At 42.0% G+C, this 12,041-nt stretch overlaps 1 protein-coding gene across 2 annotated transcripts in view; it reads left to right on the top strand.

The window, feature by feature from the left end:
• The window catches only part of LOC110528636 (homeodomain-interacting protein kinase 1), a 62,130-nt gene that overhangs the window by 41,452 nt on the left and 8,637 nt on the right, over positions 1–12,041 (top strand). For both annotated transcript variants that reach the window (XM_036984258.1, XM_036984259.1), the window contains 3 exons: positions 5,804–5,961; positions 6,236–6,379; positions 8,816–8,989. In XM_036984258.1, coding sequence (XP_036840153.1) covers positions 5,804–5,961; positions 6,236–6,379; positions 8,816–8,989 — 476 coding nt within the window. The remainder of the gene's footprint in view (positions 1–5,803; positions 5,962–6,235; positions 6,380–8,815; positions 8,990–12,041) is intronic.

Consider the following 12,041-nt stretch of genomic DNA (forward strand, 5'->3'; position numbering starts at 1 on the left):
TTTCTCTGTCTACTCTGATTATCTCTGTCTCTTACCTCGTTCTCCGTCTCTACTCATCTCTGTCTCTTACCTCGTTCTCCGTCTCTACTCTGATTATCTCTGTCTCTTACCTCGTTCTCCGTCTCTATTCTGATTATCTCTGTCTCTTACCTCGTTCTCTGTCTCTACTCTGATTATCTCTGTTTCTTACCTCGTTCTCCGTCTCTACTCTGATTATCTCTGTCTCTTGCCTCGTTCTCTGTCTCTACTCTGATTATCTCTGTTTCTTACCTCGTTCTCTGTCTCTACTCTGATTATCTCTGTCTCTTACCTCGTTCTCCGTCTCTACTCTGATTATATCTGTCCCCGTTTCCTTTTTCTCAGTCTGTCATTTCCTCTCTCTTGCAGTGCGGAGGCATCTACTACACACACCCTCTTCCCCTCCTTTCTGTAGATCTGCTGTTCTGAGGACATGGAGGCATGATGCCTGATTTCACTTTACTTGAAGCTTCCTGTGGTTGCTTGTTCCCCCTCTCCCTCCCTCGCCCTTCCCTCACCCCTCCTTCCTCTCATATCTTTTCCCTAAAGGAGACACCAGCTGAGACACATCTTTCCTTAACAGCTCGACCCATTCTTCTCCTTTCCTTTCAGCTCAACGGTATTGGCACCGCGATGAGATGGTTCTAGTTAGTGTTTCCCTCCCTCCTTCCTTCCTTCCTTCCTTCCTTCCTTCCTTCCTTCCTTTCTTGTTCGATGTAGGTGTCCAGCTTATCAGGTCCCAGACTCCCATGACATCAGTGATGTAGAGAGCTAGTCAGCAGCCATATAGCGCCGTCTCTCTCTCTCTGTCTCTCTCCGTCTCTCTCTCTCCGTCTCTTTCTCTCTCCATCTCTTTCTCTCTCCGTCTGTCTCTCTCCGTCTCTTTCTCTCTCCGTCTCTCTCTCTTTCTCTCTGTCTCCCTCTCTCTCTCTGTCACTCTCTCTGTCTCTCTCCGTCTCTGTCTCTCTCTCTCTCTGTCTCTCTCTGTCTCTCTCTCTGTCACTCTCTCTGTCTCTCTCTGTCTCTCTCCGTCTCTCTTTGCCTAATCAGTAACTAACTCACCTCTAAATTTGAAGCTTTATTAGTTGTATGTACAGGATAGGCATGGTATGCATCGTCCATCCAAATGCTCACATACAGATTCCTTCTGGACGATGCAACAACAACAACAATAACAATAAATAAAACGGTTAAGAATACCAACATAAAGTAAACGTCTCAGTAGAACAGAATAAACATTTGAGCATCAGTATAATACAGGAAGTTTATCGTCCAACATTTACACATGTATTTGGGAAGGGGGATTGGTGTTTAAATTGTGCAGTATTTAGCAATCATGAGAGTCCGGTATTGGAATTTATTATGGATCCCCATTAGTTCCTGCCAAGGCAGCAGCTACTCTTCCTGGGGTTTATTATGGATCCCCATTAGTTCATGTCAAGGCAGCAGCTACTCTTCCTGGGGTTTATTATGGATCCCCATTAGTTCCTGCCAAGGCAGCAGCTACTCTTCCTGGGGTTTATTATGGATCCCCATTAGTTCCTGCCAAGGCAGCAGCTACTCTTCCTGGGGTTTATTATGGATCCCCATTAGTTCATGTCAAGGCAGCAGCTACTCTTCCTGGGGTTTATTATGGATCCCCATTAGTTCCTGCCAAGGCAGCAGCTACTCTTCCTGGGGTTTATTATGGATCCCCATTAGTTCCTGCCAAGGCAGCAGCTACTCTTCCTGGGGTTTATTATGGATCCCCATTAGTTCCTGTCAAGGCAGCAGCTACTCTTCCTGGGGTTTATTATGGATCCCCATTAGTTCCTGCCAAGGCAGCAGCTACTCTTCCTGGGGTTTATTATGGATCCTCATTAGTTTATTATGGATCCCCATTAGTTCCTGCCAAGGTAGCAGCTCCTCTTCCTGGGGTTTATTATGGATCCTCATTAGTTCCTGCCAAAGCAGCAGCTACTCTTCCTGGGGTTTATTATGGATCCTCATTAGTTCCTGATACCAAGGCAGCAGCTACTCTTCCTGGGGTTTATTATGGATCCTCATTAGTTCCTGATACCAAGGCAGCAGATACTCTTCCTGGGGTTTATTATGGATCCCCATTAGTTCCTGCCAAGGCAGCAGCTACTCTTCCTGGGGTTTATTATGGATCCCCATTAGTTCCTGCCAAGGCAGCAGCTACTCTTCCTGGGGTTTATTATGGATCCCCATTAGTTCCTGCCAAGGCAGCAGCTACTCTTCCTGGGGTTTATCATGGATCCCCATTAGTTCCTGCCAAGGCAGCAGCTACTCTTCCCAGGGTTTATTATGGATCCCCATTAGTTCCTGCCAAGGCAGCAGTTACTCTTCCTGGTGTTTATTATGGATCCTCATTAGTTTATTATGGATCCCCATTAGTTCCTGCCAAGGCAGCAGCTACTCTTCCTGGGGTTTATTATGGATCCCCATTAGTTCCTGCCGAGGCAGCAGCTGCTCTTCCTGGGGTCCAGCAACATTAAGGCAGTTACAGTGGGGCAAAAAAGTATTTAGTCACTTATTTTCCACCATCATTTGCAAATAAATTCATTAAAAATCCTACAATGTGATTTTCTGGATTTTCTTTCTCTCATTTTGTCTGTCATAGTTGAAGTGTACCTATGATGACAATTACAGGCCTCTCTCATCTTTTTAAGTGGGAGAACTTGCACAATTAGTGGCTGACTAAATACTTTTTTGCCCCACTGTATATACAATAAAAAAATATGACATTACATTTCGTACCACTTTTCACAACACTTTAAGTGTGTTTCCTCAGGCCACTACACTACTTCCACATATCTACAATACAACATCCATGTGTGTGTAGAATGTGTGTCTTATGTGTCTGTGCCTGTGTTAGTCTCTCCACAGTCCCCGCTGTTCCATAAGGTCTATTCTTATCGGTTTAAAAAATAATAATCTGATTCTAGTGCTTCATCAGTTACTTGATGTGGAATAGAGTTCCATGTAGTCATGGCTCTATGTAGTACTGTGGAATAGAGTTCCATGTAGTCATGGCTCTATGTAGTACTGTGGAATAGAGTTCCATGTAGTCATGGCTCTATGTAGTACTGTGGAATAGAGTTCCATGTAGTCACGGCTCTATGTAGTACTGTGGAATAGAGTTCCATGTAGTCATGGCTCTATGTAGTACTGTGGAATAGAGTTCCATGTAGTCATGTCTCAATGTGGTACTGTGGAATAGAGTTCCATTTAGTCATGGCTCTATGTAGTACTGTGGAATAGAGTTCCATGTAGTCATAGCTCTATGTAGTACTGTGGAATAGAGTTCCATGTAGTCATGGCTCTATGTAGTACTGTGGAATAGAGTTCCATGTAGTCATGGCTCTATGTAGTACTGTGGAATAGAGTTCCATGTAGTCATGGCTCTATGTAGTACTAAGGAATAGAGTTCCATGTAGTCATGGCTCTATGTAGTACTGTGGAATAGAGTTCCATGTAGTCATGGCTCTATGTAGTACTGTGGAATAGAGTTCCATGTAGTCATGGCTCTATGTAGTACTGTGGAATAGAGTTCCATGTAGTCCTGGCTCTATGTAGTACTGTGGAATAGAGTTCCATGTAGTCATGGCTCTATGTAGTACTGTGGAATAGAGTTCCATGTAGTCCTGGCTCTATGTAGTACTGTGGAATAGAGTTCCATGTAGTCCTGGCTCTATGTAGTACTGTGGAATAGAGTTCCATGTAGTCATGGCTCTATGTAGTACTGTGGAATAGAGTTCCATGTAGTCATGGCTCTATGTAGTACTGTGGAATAGAGTTCCATGTAGTCATGTCTCAATGTGGTACTGTGGAATAGAGTTCCATGTAGTCATGGCTCTATGTAGTACTGTGGAATAGAGTTCCATGTAGTCATGGCTCTATGTAGTACTGTGGAATAGAGTTCCATGTAGTCATGGCTCTATGTAGTACTGTGGAATAGAGTTCCATGTAGTCATGGCTCTATGTAGTACTGTGGAATAGAGTTCCATGTAGTCATGGCTCTATGTAGTACTGTGGAATAGAGTTCCATGTAGTCCTGGCTCTATGTAGTACTGTGGAATAGAGTTCCATGTAGTCATGGCTCTATGTAGTACTGTGGAATAGAGTTCCATGTAGTCATGGCTCTATGTAGTACTGTGGAATAGAGTTCCATGTAGTCATGGCTCTATGTAGTACTGTGGAATAGAGTTCCATGTAGTCATGGCTCTATGTAGTACTGTGGAATAGAGTTCCATGTAGTCATGGCTCTATGTAGTACTAAGGAATAGAGTTCCATGTAGTCATGGCTCTATGTAGTACCATTGGAATAGAGTTCCATGTAGTCATGGCTCTATGTAGTACTGTGGAATAGAGTTCCATGTAGTCATGGCTCTATGTAGTACTGTGGAATAGAGTTCCATGTAGTCATGGCTCTATGTAGTACTGTGGAATAGAGTTCCATGTAGTCATGTCTCTATGTAGTACTAAGGAATAGAGTTCCATGTAGTCATGTCTCTATGTAGTACTGTGGACCTCCCATAGTCTGTTCTGGACTTGGGGAACGTGTAGACCTCTGGTGGCATGTCTTGTGGGGGTATGAATGGGTGTCTGAGCTGTGTGCTAGTAGTTTAAACAGACCTCTGGTGGCATGTCTTGTGGGGGTATGAATGGGTGTCTGAGCTGTGTGCTAGTAGTTTAAACAGACCTCTGGTGGCATGTCTTGTGGGGTATGAATGGGTGTCTGAGCTGTGTGTTAGTAGTTTAAACAGACCTCTGGTGGCATGTCTTGTGGGGTATGAATGGGTGTCTGAGCTGTGTGCTAGTAGTTTAAACAGACCTCTGGTGGCATGTCTTGTGGGGTATGAATGGGTGTCTGAGCTGTGTGTTAGTAGTTTAAACAGACCTCTGGTGACATGTCTTGTGGGGTATGAATGGGTGTCTGAGCTGTGTGTTAGTAGTTTAAACAGACCTCTGGTGACATGTCTTGTGGGGTATGAATGGGTGTCTGAGCTGTGTGCTAGTAGTTTAAACAGAAAGCTCTGGTTCAACATGTCAATACATCTCACAAATACAAGTAGTGTTGAAGTCGATCTCTCTTCCACTTTGAGCCGGGAGAGACTGACATGGATATTATTAATGTTATCTCTCCTGCCTTGTTGATTGTGTTGTTAAGAAGTCTGAGCGGCTCTTTAGTATCCGGCTTCTTCACCTGTTGGATCGTCTGAGACCACCTGGACAATGACAAATGTCTGCACAAACTGTCAGAAACTGTCTCAGGGAAGCTCATCTGCGTGCTCGTCTTCTTCTCTCTCTCTCCGTCTCTCTCTCTCTCTCTCTCTCCGTCTCCCTCTCTCTCTCCGTCTCCCTCTCTCTCTCCATGTTATGGGAAGGCATAAACTACCGACAACGAACACAATGGCAGTTTATCGATAGTCATTCCACAGGCCACAATCAACAGCCTGATCAACTCTTGATTCCCTTATAATGAACTGTAACTCAGTAAAATCTTTGAAATTGTTGCATGTTGCGTTTTAGATTTTGAGAGAAGTTATTTATTCTCGGGATATTGTCAAATATCCATCCCTATTCCTGACATTGATTACTAGCTCCAGGTTGACTCATTGGCTCTTCTGGACAATGGCATTCTGTCTAGGGTTGGCACTGCTTTCATGTGATATTACAGATAAACACTGGAATGAATGCTAACTGGTTTCTCTCTCTCTGTGTGTGTGTGTATGTGTGTGTGTGTGTGTGTTTTTTTTTTTTCTTCTTTCTCTCTCTGTAGCAGGCTTGGCCCGCCGGCACCCAGCAGATCCTCATCCCGTCGTCATGGCAGCAGGTTCCTGGCGTGGCCATCCACGGCGCCGCCCACCAGACGGTTGTCGCGGAGTCTCCCGTAGAGACGCTCCATCCGGACACAGCCCAGCACACAAACAGCTGGAGGTATGGTTATCACCATGGTTACATAGCTGTCTGTCAGAATAGTCCTCTTTATATAAGAGAACAGAAGGCAGTCCATCAATAGGATTGTTACCCGGATCATGTCAGGGTGTAACTATCCCAAAAAAAAGAGAAACAAATATGTTTGAAAACTTTGCGGTTTTGGGACCTTTCTATTGGTTGATTTAAGCCAGGCAAGCCCACAGGCACAGAAACAGTATTTGAAACGCATGTCTGAAGAAAAGCAGGGTTACTCAGATGTGTGTGGTGTGTGTAGGGGGTCTCAGTACAGGGGAGTACTTCAGCAGAGTCAATCGACCTCTGACCCTAGCCGGGGTCAGGCCACCCAGAGGTCACAGCAGGAGAGGAGCGGAGCTGGGAAGAGGGCCAAGGGTCGCCGCGGCAACAACAGAACCACCAGGTACAACTGACTGGAAGAGAAAGGCTATGGATAGATCGTGGCACAACAACTAGTTACAGTTACCAACTAGTATCAACTATATAGTTACAGTTACCAACTAGTTTATCAACTATATAGTTACAGTTACCAACTAGTTTATCAACTATATAGTTACAGTTACCAACTAGTTTATCAACTATATAGTTACAGTTACCAACTAGTTTATCAACTATATAGTTACAGTTACCAACTAGTTTATCAACTATATAGTTACAGTTACCAACTAGTTTATCAACTATATAGTTACAGTTACCAACTAGTTTATCAACTATATAGTTACAGTTACCAACTAGTATCAACTATATAGTTACAGTTACCAACTAGTTACAGTTACCAACTAGTATCAACTATATAGTTACAGTTACCAACTAGTTACAGTTACCAACTAGTATCAACTATATAGTTACAGTTATCAACTAGTTTATCAACTATATAGTTACAGTTACCAACTAGTTGCAGTTACCAACTAGTATCAACTATATAGTTACAGTTACCAACTAGTATCAACTATATAGTTACAGTTATCAACTAGTTTATCAACTATATAATTACAGTTACCAACTAGTTACAGTTACCAACTAGTTTATCAACTATATAGTTACAGTTACCAACTAGTATCAACTATATAGTTACAGTTACCAACTAGTATCTGCTATTTAGTTACAGTTACCAACTAGTTTATCAACTATATAGTTACAGTTACCAACTAGTATCAACTATATAGTTACAGTTACCAACTAGTATCAACTATATAGTTACAGTTACCAACTAGTTTATCAACTATATAGTTACATTTACCAACTAGTTACAGTTATCAACTAGTTGATCAACTATATAGTTACAGTTACCAACTAGTATCAACTATATAGTTACAGTTACCAACTAGTTACAGTTACCAACTAGTTTATCAACTATATAGTTACAGTTACCAACTAGTTTATCAACTATATAGTTACAGTTACCAACTAGTATCAAATATATAGTTAGTTACCAACTAGTTTATCAACTATATAGTTACAGTTACCAACTAGTATCAACTATATAGTTACAGTTACCAACTAGTTACAGTTACCAACTAGTTTATCAACTATATAGTTACAGTTACCAACTAGTTACAGTTACCAACTAGTTTATCAACTATATAGTTACAGTTACCAACTAGTATCAACTATATAGTTACAGTTACCAACTAGTATCTACTATATAGTTACAGTTACCAACTAGTTGATCAACTATATAGTTACCGTTACCAACTAGTTACAGTTACCAACTAGTTAATCAACTATATAGTTACAGTTACCAACTAGTTTATCAACTATATAGTTACAGTTACCAACTAGTATCAACTATATAGTTAGTTACCAACTAGTTTATCAACTATATAGTTACAGTTACCAACTAGTATCAACTATATAGTTACAGTTACCAACTAGTTCCAGTTACCAACTAGTTTATCAACTATATAGTTACAGTTACCAACTAGTTTATCAACTATATAGTTACAGTTACCAACTAGTAACAGTTATCAACTAGTTACAGTTACCAACTAGTGACAGTTATCAACTAGTAACAGTTATCAACTAGTTACAGTTACCAACTAGTATCAACTATATAGTTACAGTTACCAACTAGTATCAACTATATAGTTACAGTTACCAACTAGTTTATCAACTATATAGTTACAGTTACCAACTAGTAACAGTTATCAACTAGTTACAGTTATCAACTAGTAACAGTTATCAACTAATAACAGTTATCAACTAGTAACAGTTATCAACTAATAACAGTTATCAACTAGTTACAGTTATTAACTAGTAACAGTTATCGACTAGTAACAGTTATCAACTAGTTACAGTTATCAACTAATAACAGTTATCAACTAGTTACAGTTATTAACTAGTTACAGTTATTAACTAGTAACAGTTATCAACTAGTAACAGTTATCAACTAGTTACAGTTATCAACTAATAACAGTTATCAACTAGTTACAGTTATCAACTAGTAACAGTTATCAACTATATAGCTTCAGTTATCAACTAGTAACAGTTATCAACTAGTTTATCAACTATATAGTTACAGTTATCAACTAGTAACAGTTATCAACTAGTTAGAGTTATCAACTAATAACAGTTATCAACTAGTAACAGTTATCAACTAGTTACAGTTATTAACTAGTAACAGTTATCAACTAGTTACTGTTATCAACTAGTTACAGTTAGTTGGTTAGGTTCATCAACTAGTTACATCTACTAGCAACAGTTAGCTGGTAAAGTTAGATTTCCAGGGGCTCCACTTAGAAAGGTGTGTTTTTTTGCTCACTGATGGAAATGTTTTGGCCATTACTCTGGAACGGTGACTAGAAAAGCAGGATTGGTAACCAAGCGTGTGTGTATCCAGGGGTGTGTCCGGTGTGTCGCTGCTCACCAACGCCATGCTGACTCCGCCCACCTGCAGTGTGGCAGCTCTCTCTCAGCCAATCATCATCTCAGACACGCCCAGCCCGGCGGTCAGCGTCATCACCATCCACAGCGACTCAGACGAAGAAGACGAGAGGAAGTTCCACCCCGCCAGGTGAGGTCATATTCCTGTGTCTGTTCTCCTTTCCAATCACAAACGACTGTTTGGTTTTTATGTGGACTGTCCCTTTATAGATGGTTTTCAGATGATAGCCTATCGAAACTAGCATCTAGCTAGTACTAATCTCTGTTGATATGCAACAATTTCACTGATTTACTTGAATTAAACCCTTTAACTCAGTGAGGAGCATAGGTCATCCACCAATGAGGGTAAAACAAGTATTAAAGTTCTCCTAAAACATGTGAAAATCTGATCTGAATGGACTAGAATTGATCGTCCTATCCACCACCATCTACCATATTGGTTTCTGTTGTTGCTATGAATCTAATGTATGTGTCTAATGTACAGGACCAGTCAAAAGTTTGGACACACCTCCTCATTCCAGGGTTATTCTTTATTTTTTACTATTTTCTACATTGTAAAATCAAATCAAATTGTATTTGTCACATGCGCCAAATACAACAGGTGTAGTAGACCTTACAGTGAAATGCTTACTTACAAGCCCTTAACCAACAATACAGTTTTAAGATGTTTTAATTTTTGAAAAGTAACAAGTAATTAAAGAGCAGAAGTAAAATAACAATAGCAAGGCTATATACAGGGGGTACTGGTACAGAGTCAATATGGAGGCTATATACAGGGGGTACCGGTACAGAGTCAATGTGGAGGCTATATACAGGGGGTACCGGTACAGAGTCAATGTGGAGGCTATATACAGGGGGGTACCGGTACAGAGTCAATGTGGAGGCTATATACAGGGGGTATCGGTACAGAGTCAATGTGGAGACTATATACAGGGGGTACTGGTACAGAGTCAATGTGGAGGCTATATACAGGGGGTACCGGTACAGAGTCAATGTGGAGGCTATATACAGGGGTTACCGGTACAGAGTCAATGTGGAGGCTATATACAGGGGGTACCGGTACAGAGTCAATGTGGAGGCTATATACAGGGGGTACCAGTACAGAGTCAATGTGGAGGCTATATACAGGGGGTACCGGTACAGAGTCAATGTGGAGGCTATATACAGGGGGTACTGGTACAGAGTCAATGTGGAGGCTATATACAGGGGGTACCGGTACAGTGTCAATGTGGAGGCTATATACAGGGGGTACCGGTACAGAGTCAATGTGGAGGCTATATACAGGGGGTACTGGTACAGAGTCAATGTGGAGGCTATATACAGGGGGTACCGGTACAGAGTCAATGTGGAGGCTATATACAGGGGTTACAGGTACAGAGTCAATTGACTCTGTACCGGTATCCCCTGTATATAGCCTCCACATTGACTCTGTACCGGTCAATTGACTCTACCGGTATCCCCTGTATATAGCCTCCACATTGACTCTGTACCGGTACCCCCTGTATATAGCCTCCACATTGACTCTGTACCGGTATCCCCTGTATATAGCCTCCACATTGACTCTGTACCGGTACCCCCTGTATATAGCCTCCACACAGACTTAGTACCGGTACCCCCTGTATATAGCCTCCACATTGACTCTGTACCGGTCAATTGACTCTGTACCGGTATCCCCTGTATATAGCCTCCACATTGACTCTGTACCGGTCAATTGACTCTTTACCGGTATCCCCTGTATATAGCCTCCACATTGACTCTGTACCGTAACACCCTGTATATAGCCTCCACATTGACTCTGTACCGGTACCCCCTGTATATAGCCTCCACACAGACTTAGTACCGGTACCCCCTGTACAGGCTACCCTGCCCCCTGGGGCGGCAGGGTAGCCTAGTGGTTAGAGCGTTGGACTAGTAACCGGAAGGTTGCGAGTTCAAACCCCCGAGCTGACAAGGTACAAATCTGTCGTTGTGCCCCTGAACAGGCAGTTAACCCACTGTTCCTAGACCGTCATTGAAAATAAGAATTTGTTCTTAACTGACTTGCCTGGTTAAATAAAGGTAAAAAAAACTTTTTTTAAAAAAGGGCTTGTAAGTAAACATTCACAGTAAAGTCTACGGTTGTTGTGTTCGGTGCATGTGACAAATAAAGTTTGATTTGATTTGAATATATACATGTGGGTAGAGTGACTTATGCATAGATAATAACAGAGAGTGGCGGTGTAAAGAGGGGAGGGGGGGGGGGGCTACAATGTAAATAGTCTGGGTAGCCATTTGATTAGATGTTCAGGAGTCTTATAGCTTGGGGGTAGAAGCTAGAAGCCTCTTCGACCTAGACTTGGTGCTCCGGTACCACTTGCCGTGCGGTAGCAGAGAAGAACAGTCTATAACTTGGGTGACTGGAGTCTCTGACAATTTTATGGGCTTTCTACTGTAGAGATCCTTTTATTCTCTATGTTTGTTTGGTCAGGAGGGTGTGACTCGGGTGGGAAAGTCTATGCTTTCTGGTTCTTTGTTTTTGGCCGGGTATGATACTCAATCAGTTGTCTGACAGTTCCGCCCTAATGCGTCTCAACCACCTTCATGAGGTAGTCAGTCACCTGGAGTGCATTTCAATTAACAGGTGTGCCTTGTTAATTTGTGGAATTTCTTTCCTTCTTAATAATGCATTTGAGCCAATCCGTTGTGTTGTGTCAAGGTAGGGGCGGTATACAGAAGATAGCCCTATTTGGTGAAAGACCAAGTCCATATGGCTCCCGAGTAGCGCGGCGGTCTAAGGCACTGCATCTCAGTGCTAGAGGCGTCACTACAGACCCCCGGTTTGATTCCAGGCTGTATCCCAACCGGCCGTGATTGGGAGTCCAATAGGGCGGCGCACAATTGGCCCAACGTCGTCCGCGTTTGTCCTTCATTGTAAATAAGAATGTGTTTTTAACTCACTTGCCTAGTTAAATAAAGGTTAAATAAAAAATATATATTATGTCAAGAACAGCTCAAATAAGCAAAGAGAAATGACAGTCCATCATTACTTTAAGACATGAAGGTCAGTCAATCCGGAACATTTCAAGAACTTTGAAAGTTTCTTCAAGTGCAGTTGCAAAAATCATCAAGCGCTATGATGAAACTGGCTCTCATGAGGACCACCACAGGAAAGGGAGACCCAGAGTTCCCTCTGCTGCAGAGGA

Source organism: Oncorhynchus mykiss, chromosome 7 (assembly GCF_013265735.2).
Source record: "Oncorhynchus mykiss isolate Arlee chromosome 7, USDA_OmykA_1.1, whole genome shotgun sequence".
Classification (NCBI taxonomy): domain Eukaryota; kingdom Metazoa; phylum Chordata; class Actinopteri; order Salmoniformes; family Salmonidae; genus Oncorhynchus; species Oncorhynchus mykiss.